Source organism: Sylvia atricapilla, chromosome 1, assembly GCF_009819655.1.
Source record: "Sylvia atricapilla isolate bSylAtr1 chromosome 1, bSylAtr1.pri, whole genome shotgun sequence".
Taxonomy (NCBI): Eukaryota; Metazoa; Chordata; class Aves; order Passeriformes; family Sylviidae; genus Sylvia; species Sylvia atricapilla.
In genome coordinates, this window is record NC_089140.1 from 150,896,143 (window position 1) to 150,920,855 (window position 24,713).

A 24,713-nucleotide genomic window follows, 5' to 3' on the forward strand; every position below is an offset into this window, starting at 1 on the left:
TCCCTCACAATTCCCACCTATCCAGAAATGCCTACTCCCATCCAGGACTAGTGGAAGTATCCTCTGAACCTGCAGAGGGCAGGAGGACCAGGGAAGAATTCTGCTGTCACACTGCCTTGGGGTGTGCCACAAGCTGGACTTTTTACTGACCCATTCCCAGGAGTCCAAGTGCAAGAACAGAAATGTTTCTTTTCTTTCCAGAGCCTCAGATGGATATTTGGGAGAAATTCTTCCCTGTGAGGGTGGGGAGGCCCTGGCACAGGTTGCCCTATGGCTGCCCCTTCCCTGGAGGAGTCCAAAGCCAGGCTGGGCATGGCGTGGAGCAACCTGGAGCAGTGGAAGGTGTCCCTGCCCATAGCAGGAGAGTTGGAATTAGGTGATAATCAAGGTCCCTTCCAACCCAAATGAGATGATCTTTAAGGTCCCTTTCAGCCCAAGCCATTCCATGATTCTGTGATTCACATCACAGAACTTTCATTCTATGATTCACATCACAGATCTTTCATTTCCTTTTGAACCTTCTACTAATTCCTAATTAGACATGGGAGGATATTTTCACCCACTTGAGAAGTTTTGTCTCAAATTTCTTGCCCTTTTATTTCTCCAAACCCATGAAATATCTTCTCCTTACTCCCCCAGCAATGACACACTTCCAGTTCTTGTCTTCCTGCTCCTCCTCAAAATGGGTCTAGCAGGAATGTCCCACACAGAACATCCAGTTCTAACATGTCCCTCTTTCATTTAAAAACACAGAAAAACCCAGATGCTTCCATGAAAAATGTTGGTTTTGGATGGGAAACAACTTAGATATTCTAACAGAAAGAGTTTTAGGGAACTCTTACCATCAAATGCCCTGATGAAACCTCTTTGCTCTGCTCTGTGCTGAGGTCTTGGCTCTGCTGTCACTGGATTTTATGAGGGGTTTTTTTGTGTTTTGTTTCATTTTTCCTGCTCCTGAGTGAGCTCCTCTCACAGAAGTGCTGGAAAAACATCTTCAGCCTGGAGATCCTGATTGCCTGGGGTATGAAAGTGCTGGAGCAATGACTGCTGGAGTGTGGCTTTCCCAAAACCAGTCAATTGGGTCAACCTTTATATTCCTTCTTCCAGCACAGCTGTGTTGTGTGGCTGCTCTGTGAGCCATGGGAAGATGAACTTCAGGAAAAATAATTCATATTGTTCATTACTTACCAAATTCTTGTTCATCTTCTAAGTAGATCAGTAGATCTTCCATTTGTAGATTTTTAACCCCCACCAAGGGTGTTGTTTCAGGATATTTATTTGTTTGTTTAAGGGCATGTAGTGACAGGACAAGGGGGAATGGCCTTAAGATGAAGGAGGGCAGATGTGAATTGGATATTGGGAAGAATTTCTTCCCTGTGAGGGTGCTGAGGCCCTGGCATAGGGTGCCCAGAAAGCTGTGGCTGCCCCATCCCTGGGATTTGAACAAGATAAAGGTCTTTTCCAACCCAAACCATTCGATGATTCTCTGCTGGCTGGGGATTTGGGAAATGGTTTAGAACTTCTACCTGAAAAGCATAGTCCAGATGGAGCCCAGGGTAGCCTGGGGAGGGCCTGTGGGTGTTCCAGGCTGGATGAGTTGGAGGGCTTGCTAGACAGGGAATGACTTATTCTTCCCACTTGTCCCCAGCCTGAATGATGTTCCTGTAAACTGATGCACTGAGAAACAGCACCAGTAACAGCTGAAAATGTGCATCATTCCTACAGATTCCTGTCATGACAACTGCAGGTCTGCTTGCCATGTTCCCTCTTCCCCCTCCAAAATTAGCTCCTGCTGTTCCCCAGACAGGGTGGGGATGCAAAACTCTGGCTGAAGGAGTCTGTCCCCAGACCAGTCTGAAATGTTCTGTAACACTGATGACCAAGCTTCTTAATTTGCTGTATCAAGACTCAAGAACCAGAACCACCTTGGGACTGGCTCATCCATCCCTAGGCAGGGGCTACTCAACTCACCCCTAATCCTTACCCAGTCCACCCCTAATAATCTATTCTCAATACCAGTAAGGGAGCTACCACATCCAGATTTATTCCTGTGTCTTATAGGTGTTTGGGATTACAAAACAATTTCCTCAGGTTGGATGGGGCTCTGAGCAAGCTGGGCTGGTGGAAGATGCCCCTGTCCATGGCAGGGAGGCTGGAATCACATGGTCTTTAAGTGGAATTAGATGGTCTTTAGGGTCCCTCCCAACCCATGTGCTCCCTGTGTGGTCACCAAATCTCAGATGGCTTCTTTTACACCTCCTCCGTGCAGAGAACCTCTCAAAGCTGACACAAGAGGAGTCTCCCTTCTCTGCCATGAAACCCTTGCTGGAGACTGTCACTGCCTCAGAGTCTGAGCTGCTGAACTTAAAAAAGGAACAAAGGATTTGTTTGCAGGATACGCGTTGGGAAGAGATTAAACCTGACAACTCAGCTACGGAGCCTTCCCCAGGCGAGGAGCATATACAGAACCGAATTCTTATTTTCCCTCTTCCTCAGCTGCGGGAGGAAGGATCATCCCCTGAGTTCCTGGGTTTTAACCAGTGCAGACACTCACTAAACAAGCTCTCTCCAGTTAGTGAGGTCCCTCAGCACTCATCCCTCATGCTCCTGGCTTGATCATCAGGTGGGGATTGGGAGAAAATGCCTGTTGGGGGGAGTCTTTCCTAGTCTCAGCATTCCAGCTGGGAAGGAGGGAGGGGGATGATGCTGGGTCAGTGCTTCAGGACCACTCAGGGACAGCCAGAGCTGCACTGCTCCAGCCAAGGGGGTTCATTATCCTTCACAGTCTTGGTTTTTAGAGATGTGTCTCTTTTGACTTCCAAAGCAACACAGCCTCCCCTTCCCTGCTGTAAACTCCACCCGAATTTGGGCCAATGTCAGGGCAGGGTGACAATCCCTTGGCTTGTGGAGGGTAAAGAAAAAGGAAAGCCAGGACACTGGCAGGAGGTTGCCAAACTTTTCTGCCCCAATCTAAAAAATTAGCCCTGATCTAAGCAGAATGATTGTAACTTCAATTTCAGCTCTGCTCAGCTGAAGGAGCTTTAGTGAGGTGATCCTTATTTTCCCATCAGGTTCACTGAGATGTGGGGTGATGTTAGACAAAGTGACCGTTTCTCATTCCAGTGTCCCAGCCGAACGGTCTAACTGGTGCAAAGGACAGGCTTTAAGGGCAGACTGACCCTTCCTCATCCCACAGATAGAATGGATCTCATTCGAAATGGTGTTTTGGAGTTCCCCTGGGCTGCAGCCTGCCCGGGATATCTCACAAGGACCAGGACAATCGCTTCCCTGCTCCCGAGCTCTTGGCCCGGGGCCATGCTCAAGCCCGGAATGATCCGCATCGATTCTCCTCCCCCGGATGCCACAAAGGTTCCCCTTTGCAGATCGTTGTCTCCTTGGTAACTGAACTACATCAGATCGCAGCGGGCTGGAGCTCATCAGCCTGCAGAGCCCGAGCTGGGAAAGGGGAAGGAGGGGGAAGGATGGGGAAGGATGAGGGATGCCCTGGTCTGGCTTATGAGGAGCATCACTCAGACCCACTGGGATTTTTCCCAGCTTCCAGCTCCTGCTGCGTGTATGACAGGTCTAGCAGGTCACCCACCCCTTCCCAACATTCTGGGTTGGAGGAAAACTTTGGTGTCTCCAGGCACCATCCACTCCTGATGGATCCCACAAATCTGTCTCCAGGTGTTTTGAGCCCTTCCTGCTCCTACACAAAACTTGATTATGAGGAGCAGGGGACATGGCCCAAAATGAAACCCACGGTGCATGTTTAATTCTCCCCTCTGGCTGTGGGTGAAGGTGCTCTTGGGGATGTTGGTTGGGTATTTTGTGTTTTCTTCCCTCTCCCTCTTTGGTGTGACTCTTCTTTCAGCATCCCTGGGCTGTTTGCTTTGCAAGCAAGTCTGGGAGGTCTGGCTAATTCTGGCTTTAAATCAGAATCAGCAGAGGAAAATAGTAACCAAAACAGTAATGAGTGGTTTATCCCTGACAAAATTAATCATCATGCTCCAGGCATCTTTTTTATTTCTTCTTCATTCTGGGTCTTCTTTCCTTCTCACTCACCTTCAGAGTCTGACTCTCCTCTTTCCCTTGCAAATAGTCCCCAGCCCAAAAGTCACCTTGCAGACCCTGTCACCCAGATATTCAATGTCTGAAAACTCAGACCCAAGACAGAGGAGAAAAAAGACAAAACCCAAACATCTCAAACTTGAGTGAGCATGCAGTGATCCCAATTCTTCCATCTTTGGAAGGCTGGGCAGAGGAAATGGAAATCTCATCAAAAGGCTGCTTTGCTTTTAGTATTTTTTTTGTAAATACTGTTATATTTGAGTTATTTTAATAGTGGTGTTTTCGTTGTTTTTTTTTTTTTTTTCTTTTTTTTCTTTTTTTTTCTTTTTCTCCCTGGCGATGACTTCAAGGGGTAGAAGTCAGTATGGGCAAAGACGTTTACAGAAGTGCAAGGAACCAAAGTCCCAACTCCTGCTGATGCAATTCCTTTACAAACAGCACCAGTTGTACTTTTGGAAGGACATCATTAGACAAACATTTTCCCTCCAGCCCCTGGCAAAAAGTCAACATTTGCATTTAAATAGTTCTTTTGCTACCAAACAGAGGCATAGCTGCATGGAGATAAAGATTCCTTTAAGACAGAGAGAGGGGGGGAAAATCTTTAACCTCAATGAAAGCCCAGCCCACTTCCCATGTGCTGTCAGCAGAGGAGAGGTTATTTATGCATCCCAGAGTGTGCCCGCTGAGATATAATCTACTGCTCTCAGGAGCCTCTGCTTGCTGGAGGTGGAATTATAAGAATTAAAAATTACAAGCGTAAAACAAGGCCAGTCTAAAATGAAGTATTACCCAGTGGGTGTAAATAATTCATGGGCAAAATAACCCTCCTGGGTCCCCCATTGATTCATCTCACTCCGCAGATGCAGAGAGAGGAATAATCTGTTGGAGGGGCGTTGGAAAACCTCCACGGCGCTTCCAAGGGGCCAGGGTGGTTTCCACGAATGGCTCCGTGGGGAACGATCAGTGACAGCACAAAATGGACTTTCCTCTGATAATAAAACTTTTCTCAGAGCTGATCAAGGTAAAGAAATACACTGTTTGGTGAAGGAAAAAAAAATTTAAAAAATCACATTTTACAACTGTGCTCCAAGCAGCGAGCACCCGTAATTTGCCCTGCACATGCAGAGATCCCTGAAGGACCCACCAAAACCTTCTCTGGCAAATATTTGCCTTTCAGCACAATCAAATCCCTCTCCAAAGGAAAAGCCTGGCTTTTAGGAAAGGTCTGCTGAGTGCAGGCTGGCTCTGTATGGGGTTAGAGGTGGAGCGTGGATGACGGGTGAGAAGGACCTGAAAACTCCACACGAGCAATGTTTGGGATCACAGTGGAAAAGTCAGGATGGAAGCTGCTGGTTCCCAAGAGGAAAGGTGCTGTCACCTCTTTTGAGTACCTGGGGATGTGGTTTAGTGGTGGACCTGGCAGGGTCAATGATTGTTGTGTCACCAAAACTGCAGGAGAAACAGAAACTCTCCAACAACTTTTTGGTTTTTTTTGGTGTTGGGGAATCAAGGCATTACTTCATCCTGGCAACAGAAATAATTTCATCCACATTACCCGGGTTGTGCAGAGAATATCCTTCCATCACACGTGAATTTTACTATATTTTTCACATACCTGAGAAATTCACTGCTTCAATGTTCGTTGGCCCCAAGCCTCAAGATCATTGATCCCTTTGCCTTCGATGTTAATTAGATTCCCATTGTATATCCTCTTATCTCCCTTTTCCCAGAGCAGGTGTCTCTGACCATGCCAGCGGTGATGTTTGGAGTTAATGTTCATCGATGGTCATTAATGGTCATTATCTTTTGTGTATCTTCTGTGCTACTCTCACTCAGTCTGCTGAGATGTTCAGCTCATCAGGCCTCCAGTTCTGAAACAGTCCTTTGAAAAGAAACTTCAATTCCCTTCCCCCTGGGCAAAGGTGAACTAAACCTCTGAGTAAAGTTATATAAAAATTTTAAACTTTGTATAATTTCTAACAGTTGGATTTGATGATCTTAGAGGTCTTTTCCAGCCTTAATCTTTAATTCTGTGATTCTGTTTTGTGATTCAAAGTCCATCAAACCTGGCCACCCTGAGAGACTGAACCAAGGCAATTTTACCTGGGAGAGTACAAGGACAAAATTATTTTGAATGAATCAACAACAAACAAGGACAAAATGCTTTGAACCATGAATCTGTGGAACCACTTGTGGCAGGACTCTGAAGAATCCTTAGTTCCAAAAACCAATCCTAAATTCCTGATTTATAGAATAAAAAATCTATTCATGGTGATTAAAAAATTAATTCCTCCCCCTCTGAGCAAAGCACATATTGCCCATCAGTGTGCCCATCATGGGTCCAAATGAGGTTCCTTTACCTGCAACTTTTTCGGTAGCAGAAATCTTAGAATATGATTAAGGTTGGAAAAATCTCTGAGATCATCAATTCCAGCTGTTCACCCATCACTGCCAAGTCCTCCACTGAACAATGTCCCCAAAAGCCACATCTACACACCTTCAGAACACTTCCAGGAATGCTGATTTCACCACTTCCTTGGGCAGCCTGTTCCAATGCCTGACCACCCTTCTTCCAGTGAAGAAATTTTCCCTAAAATGCAGTCTAAACTTCTCCTGGTTGATTTAATCTGATTATTTGCTTTGCTCCTCATCTCCCCAGTGTGTGTCCATAGCAGGTTTTTTTTCTGTGCTGGAGTTTGAGTGCTAGATCAGAGTGTTTTTTCTATGTGGGAGGGCTTTATTTTTTGTGATGTGTTTATTAGTCAGTGAAGTTGTGTGGTTACAGTATGGATGTGTGGGAATGGTGAGGGATTAATGAATTTGGGGATGTTTTATGGGAAAAAAAAAAAAAATCCTGTCCTACGTACATCTCCCAAAAGCTGTAGCTCTCTCAGTCACCACCAACCACACCAAAGGACCTGGGGTATTGTCCTGCCTGGATTTATCACCTACTGGATTTTTCCCTGGTGCACATTTGGTGTCTTCCAATAATTCTGTTCATTTTTTGAGCTGGTTGAGGGCATTTTCCCACTTAGTTTTCCAGAGAGAAAAGCTGGAGTGAGGTTGTTTGTAGCAGCAGACACTCCCCTGTTTGCCATGGCTCTGCAAAGCTGGTGAACCAGTAAGAAAAAAGTTTCCTGCAAGTCAAAAACTGATTCTCGAGACAAGAAAAGGTGAATTGCCTTAGGAGGAAGAGAAGAGCCAGAGGAAATTCTGCTTGGACACCTAAGGATGCTTAAAGGACTTTGAAATAGGAAATGAGTAAGAAAAGAAGCCAGTGTTTGAAAGGAGGGGACACAGTTCTCTGGCTATTGGGATTATTTATTCTCGAAGGAAGCATAAAGGAGCTAAACAAGGAAAATGCCATGCAGAGATCACACATTGTTTTTAAGGACAGGCCCCTAGACATGATTCCTGCTGCTGAGCTGTGACCCAGCTCCCAATCAATCTCTCCTTCCTGAAATGTCACTAACCTGCACTTAAGTGCAATAAGCCTTCCCAGCCTAATTGAAATTCTGAGCCAGAGTCAGGAGACATTTGCTTCAAGTGGTGTTTTAATTGTCTGCTCCCCAGGCTGGTAACAGAATATTTTGTGCCTTGTATTATTCAGGGAGACACCAGAGCTCAACCTTTCCCTCCAGGCTCGTGCCCCTCGTGTCCTGGGTTGCTGTTCCGTTCTTTATTTGGCCTCTGCTCACGCATTACCTGTGTAGATCCTCGTGTGCCTGCTCAGCCAGGTGTCAGAACCTGCCCATCTGCTTGGATGCAGTTTTTGATTCCACTTTTTATCTAGAAATAGATGATTTCCAGGAGGCATCAGGCCGAAACCAGACCCCTGGGCTTCTGTAGCCTGGAGTTATCTTTTTTTTTTTTTTTTTTTTCCTTAGATTTAAGACAACTCCTTTTTCCCAAGCATTTGTCATTATAACTTTCCATGCACCAGTTACTGTAACCAGGAGATTATTCTGGCAGAGAGCAGAGGGAACTCGAACTCCCCATGGCCTTTCCCTTTCCTCCCACACGTGCTGCACTGAAGCCATGTCCAGAAACTTGTGCACAAAACCAGGTGGAAGTTACAGAAGTGACCACAAACTATTGGATAAGGCCAGGCATCCTCAAGGAGAGGTAGAATGAGCCTTAATGACCAACCTAATCCTCATCCTGTTGAACTCTTGTTGGCATTGGGTCAAACCCCAATCTATGCTGCAGTTGGAGGAGCAGGGTGATTCATTTCCCTGCGAGAACATTCCTGTCCTCCCCATAAAGGGGATCCTACAAATGCCCTTGGACATGGACTACATATCCTACATGGACTCAGCCATCATCTATGGACCAGAATCAAGCAGAACAAAACCCTTCCTTACCTGTCTTGACTGTTCTGTGTGGGCAGGTATCACACCTGTCCAAAGAGGTGGGTTTGGTTACAATCCCTTTCTGGATAAGATTGTGACTGTGGGGTCTGGTGAGGTTTTTGGGCTACAACAGGCTTAGTAAAAACCACAGGATTGTTTCCAGCTGGGATCCATGGCCACAGAGAGTAAAATCTGTCTTTCCCAGTTTCAGCACCTTCCTATTTCCCAGCATTATCAGTGACACTCCCACCTTGGCAATCAGGCAAAGGGAAGATGACCCTCCTGAGGTCATGCATGAGATTTCTGACAAGGCTGAGCAGACATCCAGAGTCCTGGGATGCTGTTAGTCCTGCCCATTCAGAGGGCACAGCTCCTCAGCTGCCCTGGTTTCAGCTTGGTCTGCACTGAGCACCTGCAGGTCCTGTCCTGAGAGGGGACAGCCAAAGGGACACTGGAGGTGGCTGTGAGTGAGCAGACACCTGGTTAGAGTGAGTTCACCACCTGCCTGCAGCAGGCAAGGTTGTTCCTTCTCCTTTTATGCAGCTTTGGCTTGTGTTTCTTGCTCATTTTAACCACTTGTGGTTTTCTGCCGTCTCTCACCCTGATGAGAGAAGGATTTCTCTGACCAAAAAAACATCCTCGATGTCTAAAGGAGGCAATTTGGTGTCCTCCTATAATCAGCAGAGAGGAATAGGTGTTTCTAGCAACATGGCCAAATATAAAGTCTGTATTTTCAGAGTTCTTATTTTGCTCCTTAATTTATGAAGTGCCCAAGTGGCCAGATCTGCACCACACACCTCTAAAACCACCTGGGCTGTTTGTTGCTCACCTGGCAATGCTCTGGAGGGGATGCTCTGGGATTTTCAGTGAGCTCAGAATACAGATCAGGCTGCTTTTGTCTTACTCCCCTTTAAATCCTGCTCTGTGGGGAGAAGCGACCCTCGTGAGGGGAGGAAATTGTGTTTTGTGTGTAATTGATTTGGAGTTCCTCAGAGCTCTGTTCTCCTGTCAGTGCCTGAACAGCTGAGTGCTCCAGGCTGCAGAGATGGAGACATGAGCTATGCCTGTTATTCGTGGGGTTTCTTCTTTCTCTCCCTAATAAGATAAACTCACCTTCTTTTAATTTTCTTTTTTTTTTTTTTCCTTGCTAACATTTTTTGGGTGTAGCTTCACTGATTTCTCTCTCTCATTCCCACACATTCCCACGCTGCCTTTTGAGACTAATTGTGAAAAAAAAAACCCAAACCCAAAGGCTGATAACAACATTGAATTTGACACATATGGACAATTTTGGACGGTGAAGCCCCTTCCCATAATCTCTCCACATAACCCAGCTTTGCCAGCACCATTTCTTATGCTGAGCTCCTATTTTGATGTCCACATATTCTCTTAGCTCCCACCAGGAGACACCACAAAAGGCTCAGCCTCCAAATTTGGACCCTTTATTTTTGATCTATGAAGTTAGAACCAGTTGAACAACCGCTCCTGGAAAGTTTCTTGCAGTTTTGGTGGCAGTGAATGGGCTGCTACTCCCCTTCAGCCTGTTTTATCCCAGGAAACCTCAACAGGAAGTGCAAGGAGCACTCTGCTAAGAAGAAATGGAGATACACAGATACTTCCATCTATTGAGATGTGCTATTCAGGACACAGTGGGCTTAAAAAGCAATTTTCGCATTAGGGATGGATAAAAGCCAAGACCAGGTGTGCAGGGCTGTGATGTCTGCTTTGGTGGCAACTTGCACAGCTGGGAAGTGCTGGTGCTAATCCTGGTGCTCGGGTAATACCTAAAAATATCTCACAGATATGTACAATCCATGGATTGTGCCAGATCTACGCTTGGTCTTGCTAAACAGCTCGGCCAGTAGATGTTGCTCTTGGCTCATACTGATGTGCTTAAAAAAAAAAAAAATAAAAAAAAAAAAAATAGATAGATGTATCCAATCTGAGGCATTTGGGAAGCCTCTGGAGCCAGGCAGTGCAGATCAACCCTTCAGCAGCTTCCTGCTTTTGGCCTTCATGGGCCATCCCAGATGACCCCAGAGAAAAATAAAATACGACACAACTCCTCAGACAGCAATCCCTGGTAATTAGTAGATACAGTTATTAGAGGTTGTTTGCCTTGTGTGAGGTGAGAATTGCTGGCCAAACAGTCGGTATCTCTAGGGGAGGTTGCATTCATAGAATCACAGAATGATTTGGGTTGGAAGGGACCTTAAAGATCACCAGTTCCACCCTCCTGCCATGGGACACAACTTTACATTATCCCAGGTTGTTCCAAACTCCAGCCAAACTGGCCTTAGACATTTCCAGGGATGGGACAGCCACAGCTTCTCTGGGAAACCTTTGCCAGTGTCTCACCACACTCTGAGTGAAGAATTTCTTCTTAATATCTCCTCTAATTCTCTCCTCTATTACTTTAAAACCACTCCTGCTTATCCTGTAATTTTCTGTCCAGGTAAGAATTCCATCTCCTTCCTTTTTTAAACACTCTTTAACTACTGGAAGGCTGCAATGAGTTTATCCAAAAGGGATTTAGCCATGTTCCTCTTTCCATGGAGTGTTATAGGAAGGGGAATCACCTGATGCACTGGCTTTCCATCCTGAGCAGTCCTGGAAATCCAGGATAACCCAAAAATTCCTGACTCCTCTGAGCACCAAAGGTGACAAAAGGGACAAAGGAGGCAGGGAAATCTTCCACCATCTGTCTCCATCCTCTGTTTTCGTGTAGATTAATTTCCAGTCAATCTGGGGAATGTGTGGGAGGAAAAACACCACCCTGGGTCTGCCCAGAACCCGCCTGTTTATTCAGGCAATCTTGTAGCACGGGGATATTTGTCTGCCTTCCCTCAGAGAAAAAAATAAAAGAAATAGCTAATGCACAGTGTGATTGGCAATTAAGTAGGGTCAATAATTTGTAAAGTGGTCTGAATCTCTGTGTGTCTGTTACCAAACCCACTCCTCTCTTCCCTCTCCACACACACTCATCTCCCTCGCTCTGCAGCTCCAATCACGGCAGTAATTAGGCACTGCCTAACTCTCTGCAGCCTCTCAGGATCAACGACTGTCTGTGACTGTTTTGCCCATGGAGTGCCAACCCCAGAACGAGTCTCATTTTACTCGAGGCCTCTTAACACTGCTGGAATATAAATGGCAAATGGGAACAACAGGAAAAGTCATTTACAAATTCCTGGGTAAATGCTGAGCCTCGGTGGCATCTCCTCTTGTGTGATGATTTAATCACTCAATTCTCTGCCTTTCTTTTCCTAAGCTGGACCTCAGACCAAGGGAATTTCACATCAGATTTGTCTCTAGGGACAAAGGGGTTTAAGCCTTTAAGACCTTGATCTCTCAGGGCTGAAGATTATCAGTATGATGGACTGGATCAGCAGACTCAGGGTTAAGATATTCTTGTGGAGGTACTTTCATTGGGCAAAAGGTTTTCTTTTAGTGGTGATTGCAGGAGAAATCAGAGGGAGACCTCACCTGTAGCGAGGTAATGTCAGTTCTACATCAAGACATTATAAAGAACAAGAGCTTAACTCCCATTTAGTTTTCAGGCTAAAAACACGGGCTGAGACCACAACTCTGCTGCCTGCAGGACCACACAAATTCCATTTGGCATTTCCTTGTGCCAGTTTGGGACTTTGAAGGGACATAACAGACACTTGTGAATAATCCCCTCTCACCACTGATAGAAAAGGCGACGACTTTGGGAACGGTCAATTATAAATCAGGCTGAGAATTGCTTTATTCCTTCTAATCCAGGGTCTCTGTGGGACCTGAGAGCAAATTGCTGTGCCAGCAGTCTGTTTTATAGTGCTCCAGTTTCAGATTCCCAGCAATGATGCTAAGGGCTCACATACCACACCTTAATGTCAAAAGATCAATATTAACCTCGTCATTGTAATGCTGGTAAAGGTTGATGATATTGATTTCTTGTCCTTGGTGCCAAGGCATGTCGTGTACTACGTGGTGATTATCCCAGATGCAGAACTGCAGCTGCTGCCTCCTGAAAGTCTCATTAAGCAGCCTGAAACGAGCTTCTCATTTGGGTTCCTCTGATTGCTTAAACATATCCCTGCCTTCTCCTTGGACAGACGAAACTGGGGGATTTAGAATGATATTCTCTGCTCAGAGAGTGGTAGGATGGCTAGAGAAGCTGTGGCTGCCCATCTCTGGAAGTGTTCAAATCCAGGTTGGATGAGGCTCTGACCAACCTGGGATAGTGGAAAGTGTCCCTGGCCATGGCAGCAGGGTTGGAACTCAGTGACCTTTAAGGCTTCTTAAAACCAAAACATTTTACTGTTTTATGATTTAACTCCTCCCAGATTCTCCCTCACCTCACCCAGCCGTTCTGCCTGCTCCCTTCTTAATGAGGGGGCTTGGAAAGAGGCAGAGGCACAGAGCCAAGCCTGAAACCTGCTCCCTTCTGCAGTGGAAAGCACAAACAAGGTGTCAGGGGCAGAGCTGGGAATGACATCCTCTGCCCAGCGAGAGATCAGCATCTTCCCCTGCAGGGTGAGTGCATCTGACAGCTCAGAGAGGGAGAGGACCCTGGCAGGAGGAATTCCTGCTGACAACCTGGGTGTTCCCCAGCCTGCCTCAAAGGTGAACCACGCAAAACAAACAAAAAACCAACCCACTTCCATGTGGTTTTCAGCTGCCTCTGTTCCTCTCCCAGGAAAAATCCTTATCACTGACTGATACACTTTAACACCTGGCCTGAGTGTTATGAACCACCTGTAAATGTATCAAACTCTGAGGGTCCAGCCCTTGCAGATTGACTTGAAACCATTTTAGCTAGACTGCTCTTCAGAGGTGTTTTGTAAAGCAAAAGGTTTAATAAATGAAAAAATAACAAAATAACAAACGTTACGGAAAACAAAAGAAAAGCCACCACACTCCCAGGTGTCCGAGAAAACCTCTGACACCCTGCTAGAAACACTCCAAAAATCCTTTTACTTCCTTTGTGCTCCTTCCTAAATACTGAATGTTTTGGGAGGGACAATTTGGTTTACTGTCAATAGGGAGAGGTACAGGATTTGAAGAACAGTGAAAAGGTTCAATAGATGCTTCTCCCTTGGCACTGAACCCATCACTGTCAGAAGAGTATCGAAGTTTCTGGGTTCTTTTTCTTATAAGAAATGCAAAGGGTGAGTCTTAAACTTTTCCCTATATGGAAAACACTCGCTGGGTGTGGGAAGTGCATTCCTACACCTGACATCTCTGTTTGAAGAGGGATTGGCTCTGCCTATCAAAATGTCATTAAATATTTGGTTTAATAGTGCAAAGGTGCTGCCTCAGCTGGAGATTGCATTTCTGGCTCTAACCTGGGAGTTGTTCATGAAGCCAGGAGTGCTGGGAGACACAAACTGTGTGGTGAACTCATCAAAACTGCTCTGAGAGGGGAGACTTGGCTCCTGGGTTGTCCCCCTGGGTGGTTTTCTCTCTGTTCTCCTGGAAGATGTTCAGATGTTCATTTCTCTCAATGTTGTACAAATACCGTGCGCAAGTCTTTTAGCCTTGCAGCACCTCCCCAGTCCATCCTGCAGAAGCAATAATGGCACAGCCCTACCTTGCAGTGCTCTTGGGATGAGAAATGTGACACAGCTTGTGGAGGACTGAGAAAACTTCAGTCTTAGGGTACCAGAGGAACCCTTCAGGTAGAAATGCTGTCCAGGAAACAAGATGGAATTGCACGGGCTTGCGGAGCTCAGAGTGTTACAGCACTTTATGGTGTTTATGGGTTTATGCTGTGTTGTGCCAGTGTTTTATAGGTGAAAACCATGGCCCTTTGAGACAGGAAAGATGGAACAGAGAATCATTGAATTGTTTAAGTTGGAAAAGCCATCTAAGATCATTGAGTCCAGCCATTAACCCAGCACTGCCAAGCCCACCACTAAACCACGTCCCCAACAGATCATGTAAAGACATGAAATCTCACAAATGCTCTCCTTTGATTGCCTTTTATGAAAATAGATAGTGATCCTGCTGTCAGGGGAGGTTTCACTCAGCTTGGGCTGCGCATTTAGATTTGAATGGGATCATGTATTCCCTCACCATGGGGAGACACACACGTGGCTGAGCTAATCTGTCCCCTCTGTGCTTTGCACTGGAGTCTGCAGCAATGTGAGGAAGCAAACAGTGCATGAACCCAGCTCTGGTGTGATTTATACAACTTCAGAGAGGTTCAGGGCAGGGAAGCATTTCATTCCTCCCCCAGTGGTGCAGTCTGGATTTCTCTTCTCAGATCTGTTCTCTGATATTTTGGCTGCTCTGCTTTGAAATGAGTTAAGTGATTAGGCCTCTATGGCTTTCTTGTGGGAAGATTCTTCCACGATTTTATTTGATCTCCCGTTCCAGACTAAACATTCCCTTTCTCGTTTCCCTGCCCACCTCCCCCACCATTTCCACATAAATAATCTCTCTTTATCCCTAGTGTTTCATTTGCAGGGATTCATGTAATAAGCATAGCTTTATGCTGGGTTTCCTTGAAAGCTGCACACTGGCCTCATTTCCATCTTCTTTAAGTGATTTGTAGAGCAGAGGGAGATTGAAGCTGGTCCTAAATGATTGTCCAGATTTGACCTCGTTACCTTCATTTGCAGGGGCTTGTCACTGCTGTGGCAATCAGTGGCAACTTTGCCCACTCAGCAGCTATGAAAAATCACATTATTTATTTGGCTGCCCAGAAGTGAGCGACCTGAGCAGACTTTGGCAATCTTGGTGGTGGGAAATACTACCTTGACCTCGAGCTGGCTGTGCCCTGGCCACATCTCCATGAAGGAGAGTCACGGGATTAAAGCCAAGGCAGGAAGAGGCCAAGCAACAGGGAAAGTACCAGGAACCATCTTGTTGGCTAGATCAGGGTTTGTTTTTTTTTTTTTTTTTTTGGCCCAATATCCTCTCATTAGCAGTGGCTACCAAGGGAAAATAGCAAAACAAGACAAATATACAGCATCCAGACAGCCTGAAAGGAGGTTGTGGCCAGGTGGGGCTTGACATCTTCCCCCAGGCAACCAGCAACAGGAAAAGTGAGAATGTGCCTGGCGAGATTCATGCTGGACATGAGGAAGAAGTGCTTCACTGAAAGGCTTGTCAGACATTGGAACGGGCTGCCAAGGGAGGTGATGGAATCACCAACCCTGGAAGTGTTCAGGAAATGATTGGATGTGGCACTGAGTGATTTGGTCAGCAAAGTCAGAGATGATCTTGAAGGCCTTTTCTAACTTCATACACCTCAGCAGCTTGAAGTCCAGGGAACTTCTAAACAAGAGCTGCTGGGTTTGTATCTATAACCATTTATGGGTTTGTCTTTCATGCATTTCCCCAGTTATGTTTTATATTCACAGAAACTTCGGTGCCTTTTCCTGCTGTGAAAGGATTGCACTGTTTGGCATCGCTCTGTGTCTGTAAATTATGTCCTTCCCTGGTTTTGCACCTGCCTCCTGCCCATTTCATCTGACGCCCCTCAATTCCAGCACTGGAAAACTCAAGGAGCAGCCAGTCCCTGGTTGCCTTGCCCTGCAGCTCATGAACGTTTAATGCATATTAATAATTTTTCTCACTCATCTCCTTTCCATGGAAAAAAGTCAAACAATCATAGAATGGTTTGGTTTGCAAAAGTTCTTAAAGATCACTTCATTCCAAGCCTCCTTTCCTGTTTAGGGACACCTTCCACTATCCCAGGTTGCTCCAAGCCCTGTCCAACCTGGCCTTGAAAACTTCCAGGGGTGGGGCAGCCACAGCTTCCCTGGAAAATCTGTGCCAGGGCCTCACTGCCCTCACAGTAAAGAATTCCTTCCTGTTATCTAATCTAAGTCTTTCAGCTTAAAACCATTCCTCCTTGTCCTATCCCTGCATGTCCTTGCAATGAATGATTTTGCTTTTTGGGGAGCTTGGGGCATTGGTTTTTATATTAAAGTGCACTATCTGCAAAACAACAAAGTGTTACATGGGATTTATTTTGGAAAGGGCAGAGAAGGAACCACTGGAGCAACTCACTTGTGCTGCTGTAGACTTTCATCACATGGGGCACAAGGAGGGGACATCTCCTTGAAAGATTTCTCTCCCTTTTTTCCCCACAGAAGGAACAAACTGAATGTATGACTTTCCAGGGAACGATCACTGGTGGGTGCAATAGAAGGATGTCTTCAGAACAGCCCCTTCTGGACCTGCTCTTTTCCAGCACAGTAGAAAGGAGAGTGATAAAGGAGCAGCTCCCTCACTTGCCCCGTTGTGTAACAAATTTAGGATTCAGATGGTATAAGAGAATCTCACTCTTGATCTCCCTTCAGTGTCCTTCCCCCTGTTTGCATAAGAAATTACATTTTTTCCACTCATTTGCTAATTGAGATGATTCAGAAACTGTGATATAAATTCCACTACAAATATTCCCAGTGCTAGCACACAGAGCTGTGGCGGGGGGGTTTTTTTGCACTCTGGACATGTTTTTCAGACACAAAATGCCTTGACCTGCTGAGCTGGAGACAGCTGCCAACAAGACGTGTCTTCAGCTGGGGTCAGTGAGAGGCTGAATCCAAAAAAGTGAAATTGGAGGTGGATGTGGAATGTCACCAAAGCCCCTTTTGCTGTGCTCAGTTGATTGTCTCGTGTAGAGTCCTTAGTTTTTGCTGTTGTCACTGCCATCTAATTTAAGGGATTGCTGTTAAATTAAAAGGTATGATTGACTGACTGGCATCTGAGACACATTGCAGCTGTCAGCTGTGAAGATAAACTCCAGATCAGGATGCAAATCTTCCTGAAGATCAAGGGTGTTTGGACGAGGTGTCTAAGTGGAGCCCTCTCAGTTAATTTGAAGTAGGAAAGATCCATTCTTTTGGCACCTCTGCTTAAGATTCAGGAGAAATACCAAATATGGACTTGCTGTTTGATGTAAACCATCTTGGAATTTTCTCCATTTAACCGGAGAATTAAAATGCATTGGGTCAGCCTTGCATGAAAAGTAATTTGTTTTAGTCCATGATCATGATAAGAACTGACTGAGTAGGATCAAAAAACTCTTTACAAACTGGATTAAAGGCCTGCCTGAATGATGGGCACTCAGACCAGCCATGAGCCTCAAATGCAACAGCCACCTTTGTTAAAACATTCTAAGAGCTTAAGCTGCTCTCCAAAAAACAAAAAAATACCAGTTAAACCTGGCTGTGTGATCAAGGTGGCAGCTGCTGGTTGTGATGGGAACCTCTGAAACTGGAGGCATGAGCCACAGCTCCTCCAGTTTAGGGGGATACAGAGCAAAGTGAGAGAACTCCGTGGTTCTAGGAGGCCACAGCTGAGAAAAACTTCACAAAGTGGGAACGGGTTGGGTGTGTGACCTTCGGAGGATTCAGTGCCTTTGAAAAGCAAAATCCTTTACAGAGCAGTTGCAGCAGCCTCATTATTTGTGGATTAAGGACAGATGGCAACTCAACCCGCATCGATCAGCAGGAGCAGCAGTTTGCTGAGAGCTCATGGAATGGGACTCCAGGGGTAGCAGGGACTGTCTGCAAAGGGTCCCATTAACTGCAGAGCGAGTCTGCACTGCATTTCTTGTGGATTCCTCACTTCCCAGCATAAAAAAAAAAAAAAAATAAAAAAAATCCAACCTCATGCTTGAAATGGAAGAAGGAACAGAGCAAGGGACTGTGTGGTGGGCAAATGGGGATGAAGGTTTTTCAGAAGATGGGGAGTCCATGGGGGCTGTATCAGCTCAACAAGCAAAGACTGAGGGATGGGGCAGCTGTGCAGCCTCTGCAGGGACCATGTCACACTTGCATCCCTTCTGTGTCGGGCTGAAAGCGTCTGTGTGACACCACAGCCATTGTAGGTCATTCCACGGCCATTGTAGGTCATTCCTATGCCATTGTAGATCCATTTTTTCATAGAATCATGGAATCATTAAGGTTGGAAAGGATCACCAAACCAAATCGCCATTGTAGCACCACCACCATGTCCTCAAGTGCCACATCCAGTCCTTGTTTGAACACTCACAGGAATGGTGACCCCACCTGTTCCTGGGCAGCCCATTCCAGTGCTTAACAACCCATCCTGTGAAGAATTTTTTTCCAAATAAACAATCTAAACCTCCCCCTGGCACACCTTGAGGCCATTTCATCCCATCACTTGTTACTGAGAGAAAGGACTGACGCCTACCTCACTACAAGCTCCTGTCAGAGAGCTGTAGGGAGAGATGAGGTCTCCCTTCAGCCTTTTTCTCCAGGCTGAGCCCCCCCAGCTCTCTCAGCCACTGCTTTCCAGAAACCAGATGCAGCAGTGGGCACAAGAACCCTGTGTTTGCTCCTCATGGCACAGCCTTTTCCCCCCTGAAAGGTGGGATAGGAATAACTTCATATAATAGACCCTTTATCACTTGTTTACAGCTCCACTAAAAAAGACAAATCACTTGAAGCAGTGAAGGACTAGACCCAGGAAAAGAAGGGGGATTTCAAAAGGTTTATCTGACAGCCAATAAACAAGATAAATAACATGCAGCATTTAATTTGTCAGGACCATGGTACAACCTCATGATAAAAAAGGACTGCTCCATAAAGTGGGGAATACCTTTGTCTTGGCTGTAAATGCCTGAGTTGATTTAATAAGTTCCCTGGTACTTCTCTAGTTCCTCTTTAGTACCCACAAACGGGATGGAAACTGAGGAGCAAGGAGAGGAATGAAGTAATCTGTGCTCAGCCTCATAAACTGATCTCATTCCAGTTAAGGATTTGAGATCGTGACAGTTTTTATCTTCTTTTGCCTGGTTCTCCCATTGCTGAGGATAAGCAGAGTAGGAGTTACCCCCTCTGGATCCACTCAGGTGAGACCCCACCTGCAGAGCTGCTCCAGCCCTGGGGCCCAGCACAAGAAGGAGCTGGAGCTGCTGGAGGAGCCCAGAGGAAGCACCAAGAGGATCAGAGGGATGGAGCAGCTCTGCTGTGAGGGAAGGCTGAGAGAATTGGGATTGTTCAGCCTGGGGAAGAGAAGTTTTAATGTTCCTACAAGAAACACGGAGAGAGAATATTTACAAAGGCCTGGAGTGACAGGACAAGGGGGAATGGCTTCAAACTGAGAGAAAGAAAGTTTGGCTTGAATATCAGGAAGAAATTCTGCCTTGTGAGGGTGGTGAGGCCCTGGCACAGGGTGCCCAGAGAACCTGTGGCTGCCCCATCCCTGGAAGTGCCCAAGGCCAGGTTGGACTTGGAGTGACCTGGAATAGGTGAAGGTGTCCCTGCCCATGGCAGGGAGAAAAACAGGATGATCTTTGAGGTCCCTTCCAGCTCAAACCATTCCATTATTCTGTGATTCTATGATCAAGAAACCAAACACTGGCACCTTCATTATCTCTCCCTCTTTCTTGTAGTGAGACCAGGCAGCATTAATTTTTCTGTCTATTTTAGGGGATCAGTGCCATAATAGGTCATATCCCAAAATGTAGAACTGTTTTGAATAATCCATCACTATACCGGGGACAGCACGGCAGCCAGTGAGTCTGGGCCCATATTTTGCATACAAACGCAATATAAAATGACTTCTAAAGACACTGGAGCAATTATTTTTTGTCTCAACAAAAAAGCATCCAAATACATCACAATCCAAGCCAAGGCTTGCATGAAGCTGCTTTCTCCCTTCCCCAGCCTCACTCCTGATCTGCAAGGGAGTAAGATGAAGGAAAGACATCCTGAAAAGGGCAAGGCAGGAGCTGATTAACTGCTAAACGTGTCTGGTTACAGATATCCTATTGATCAGCTCCAGCCTGGCATCAGCGTACCTCCCATCACACTGCTGGTTTCTCTTACAAAGGAAACACAATCTGTCTCCCATGAGGAAATGAAAGACAAGCCTCTGTTCCCGTGCTCTTTAGAAAAGTGACCAGCACAGAAAGTGACTTTTGAGGGAAGGACAGTCTCCTTGAAGGTGAAGTACTTGTTTTGTGCCAGTAACAGCTCTGTCCTCCACACTGCCAGAATATCTGGGCACTTTGCTGGCAGATTCACTACCCTCCATTTCCTTCCTGCTCCATTTTTCCGTGTTATTCCCATGATTAAGTATCTGAGCAGCTTCCATGGCCATCAGCAGTGGGAATGTTGCTAAGCCTGTGTTTATTTTCACTCTGTCTTGGAGGGAAGAGTTAAATCACAACCAGCCTGGAGGTAGTAGAGTATGAACTCCTGGGGTTTTGCTGTGAAGATGGATGAGTATTTGCTCATCCCTGTGCAAGAGGGTGCTGGTAATGTCCCTAAATTCTGATCTGGCACTTAGTTGGGCTCATTTTTCCAGACAGGGCTGGTGTCCTGTCAAGGGTTTGTAGGGACCAGCAGAGCCCAGAGCTCAGAGTACAGCCATGATCTCATAAATAGAAATTCAGGGAGGCTGAGTCAGCTGAAGTGGATCATCTGCATCTCTGAATTCTCTGGCTGCTGGCAAGGGAAAAAAAAAAAAAAAAAAAAAGAGGGGGGGTATTTAATTTTTATTTTAAAAATAAGAATTTTTCCTAGTGTTTCCTGTCTTCAAAAAACCCTGCATCTTCAGCTCATTATCCTTATCTGTGCCTGAGCACAGCACAGAGCTGAATTCCCTGGACCTGAAACATCTCCAAGGGTAGCTGTGGGTAATGAGAGAATTCACAGCAGGAAAAGCAGCCATGTGAAAGTGGCCACCTCTGGTCTGAAGGGCCACCTCTGCTCCTCCCCATGAGGTGGACAAACGCTGGAGCAGAACAGTGAAGCTGAGGCTTGTTTCAGCAGATTTTAGATTGCTGCATGCGGCCGATGAGGAGCGAACTGACCACTGAGGGATGTGACAGCTTATCCATCACCTGAAAGGATTGGATAATCCCCTGCTGTCTTTTACAACCCAAAACTCAGCCTTGCTGTGTTCCCTGCAGGCGTTTGGACTGTGGGAGGCCAGCCAGATTCAGATGGTCTTCACAGTCCATCCTGCCATCAGCATTTATGGAGATTCCACCCGGGCCAGTTGCTCTTGGCAGGAAGCTGGAAAGACGCAGGGTGGGGAAGGCTGCAGAGGCTCAGATTTTTCCTTAAGTAGCAGGATCATCCCTGCAGCCAGGTGGTTTTGGTGGATCCATCAGTTTTCAGAGCTGTGGATTGTGATACAATGGGGAAAAGCTGAGCATTGCTGGCACCAGCACTGAGCATGACTGGGGAGAGGAACCAAAATGCACTTTCATCTTATGGTGCTCATAGGTTGCTCCCTGTGGGTTCTACAAAGGGTACTGGAGGAGAATGTCATTCCTGTGGTATTCCCCCACCAAAGCTGTCCTTGAGAGTGGAGCCTCTCTGGGGTCTGCAGTGTGGGGAAAGGAAATGTCTTTTTTTGAGAAACATGAGAGTGGCAGAACCCTTATCCCTTCTGACCTTCCATGTCTTGACATCGTGTGTTTGTGTAGTGGCAGATGGAGGAGACATAACCTCACTGATGGTGGATTTGTACCCTGAAGCGAATTTTGCTCCTGTCTTCCAGGGTTAGAAGCCAACAGGATACAAAATGGGCAGGGGGTCATGTCAGAGGGGAGCTCTTTGCCACAGTAAGCACAGGAAGAGCAGGACTGGTTGGAATTATAAAATATCCTGAGGTGGAAGGGGCCCCCAAGGATCACTGAAGTCCAGCTCCTGGCTCTGCACAGGACAGCCCCAAGATCCCCACCATGTGCCTGAAGGCGTTGTCAAAACCCTTCTTAAACTCTAGAAATAGGAATAACTGAGGAGAAGTCAATGTAAAGTCAGGCAATGCTTCTCCCATCCCCTTCTTCTGCAACTCCCTGAAGGCTGGCTGTGGTCAGCTGGGGGTTGGTCTCTTTCTCCAGGCAGAACGAGAGGACACAGTCTCAGGCTGCATCAAGGGAAATATAGGTTGGATATTAGGAAGAAGTTTTTCACTGAAAGAGTGATTAAATACTGGAATAGTCTGCCCAGGGAGGTGGTGGAGTCACCGTCCCTGGATGTGTTTAAAAAGAGACTGGATGTGGCACTCGATGCCATGATCTAGTTGAGGTGTTAGGGCTGGGTTGGACTCAATGATCTTGAAGGTCTCTTCCAACCTACATTCTGTGGTTCTGTGTAATTCTGTGATTCTTGACTTTCTGGGCTACCCTGCAGTGTCCAGCCCCACCACTTTAAAGACACCCCAGTTTTGAGTCTCGGCAGCTGGTCCACGGCAAGATCTGCCAGGCTTGGCTCTGCCTCAGCTCCCCTGGGCTCTGGGGCTCTCACCGAGGCTGACGGGGCTTTTCTGGATCTTGCCCAGGTGGTTGGAACTCCTGGTCGGCCTGGGGCGACTGCACCAAGGACTGCGGGGGCGGCCTGCAGACCCGCATGCGCTCCTGCAAGCCCCTTCCCAACGAGGGCCTGGCCTGCGAGGGAGTCCTGGAGGAAGGACGGCTGTGCAATAGGAAGGCTTGCAATAGTAAGTGGAGGCATGTTCCCCCTTGCACGCGCGGCCCCGGGGAGCCCTTCCCAGGAGAAGGAGGAGGAGGAGGTTGGCCTCGTCCCCACCGAGCATGAAGGGTGCTGCAGAGGCTCGGGGGAGCTGCCCCAGGGCTGTGTTGGAGCAGTGAGCCCAGGGGAATTGTGTGGAATTTGGCTGTGCATGGCCCTGCCCGTCCCTGCCTGCCCGGCATGCGCCCACGCACGTGCTGGCACGGTCCCTCCTGCACCTCCCAGGCCTTCAGCCCCAAGAGTTCAGAATTTATGGGAATCCATAAGCAGGCTTAACGTCAGGTTATCGTGTGCTGGTTGGTAAATCTGCCACGTCCTTTGTCATTGGAGGACGTGAAAGAAAGATGAGAGACTCTAAATATTGCAGGAGGCAAAGAGCATAGAAAAAAAGCTTTTATTGTCTAATTCTTACTACCTATTATAAGGTGTTCCGATACAGACTTAACATGGTTGGTCAATAGGAGTGACACCTCTCCAATCCCATTGCTTAAACTAGAGAAACAGCAAAACACCACCCGGAGAAAGATTGTTTTGAGAAAGGAGTTGTTTGCCAAGATTGTTTTGAGAAGAAGCTTTCTTGAGAAATTTTTTCCTTGGGGAAAGTTACCAGCTGCTAGCAGGCTAAAATCTCTGAGACCCAGAAATATCAGGCCCAGGGTCCTTAAAAGCTTTTTTTTTTTTTTTTTTTTTTTTTTTTTTTTTTTTTTTTTTTTTTTCAGTTCTTCGAAATAATTAAAGCTAAGAGAGGGGTTAATCTTGATTCTTCTTGGTTTAGTTCAGGAGTGGTGACCCTGCCCCTTTCTTTTACAAATGTGATAAGATGTAGAGAAAGATCTGGCTGTTAGACAGGGACTGAGTGATGCAAAATCTCTGGTGTGTGCTCCATTTTCCCCTTATAATGCATCCTATTTCCAGGTCCCCTTCTCCAGGGAACAGGGCACAGAGTGCCCACACCATTCAGATACTGATGGGTTGAGCTGGTGAACCTCCAGCACTTTCATCCCCAGTTCTTCTGTGTTGAGAGAGGGACAAAGAGGAAAGGCCAACTGCAGACACAGCTTAGCTCAACAAATGCGAGCAAATGGCTGGTTATAATTATTCCCTTCTTTTTATTTCAAATTCAGAGTGGAGAATGTAGAGAATGTTTGAATAACTCCTCTGACTAGTCAAATAACTAAGGAAAGTTCAACTGTCTTCAAAGGCTGGGGAGTATCTCCTGATAAGGGAGAAGTTCAAATAAAGGGAGATAAATATACTCCTCTAATAAGGGCTAAAATGATTTCATGCATTTTTTAACATTTCCATAAATTTAAAATATGTTGCAATTAGGCTTAGACTTTTTTTTTTTTTTTTTTAATGAAACCTGGTATATTGAATTCCATCTCCTTGACTCACAATTGCTAAATTCCCTCTGAAATTTGCCCACACCAGCGCTATTTAATCTGTCTCCCGTGCTTGGTGGTGACTTCATAGTCATGACTCAGCTGTGGCTTGTGGCAGGGAGAGTAGGAGTGCAAAGACCTGGAAGCTGGTCCCGAAAAATGTCCAGCTGTGGGACTGGGGTGTGCCTGAGTGGAGCTGGAGGAAGAGCCACAAACCAGTGTTGGTGAACAATGTGTGAAGGAAGAAGGTAGAGATGGCACTGGGAGAGGGAGAGGAGGATCTGCAGGGCTGAAAGTTCAAAGTCACTCTTTGAACATGGGAACACATGGAACAACAGGCAAAAACCTCTCCTATGCTGGAGAAACTAGAGGGGAACCCCGTTCCCCAGATTATCTTTGCAGGACATCCTTCTTCATCCCTGACCATCTTCTATGGGACCTGTTTGATTCTCCTG

The 24,713-nt window shown here is 46.3% G+C and overlaps 1 protein-coding gene and 1 long non-coding RNA gene across 3 annotated transcripts in view; one reads left to right on the top strand and one right to left on the bottom strand.

Annotated features, from left to right (window-relative positions):
* The window catches only part of LOC136372319 (uncharacterized), a 679,386-nt gene that overhangs the window by 227,193 nt on the left and 427,480 nt on the right, over positions 1–24,713 (bottom strand). The window lies entirely within an intron of this gene.
* ADGRB1 (adhesion G protein-coupled receptor B1) overlaps positions 1–24,713 on the top strand; it is a 286,248-nt gene that overhangs the window by 100,878 nt on the left and 160,657 nt on the right. The window contains exon 3 of the mRNA XM_066336913.1: positions 22,686–22,844. Coding sequence (XP_066193010.1) covers positions 22,686–22,844 — 159 coding nt within the window. The remainder of the gene's footprint in view (positions 1–22,685; positions 22,845–24,713) is intronic.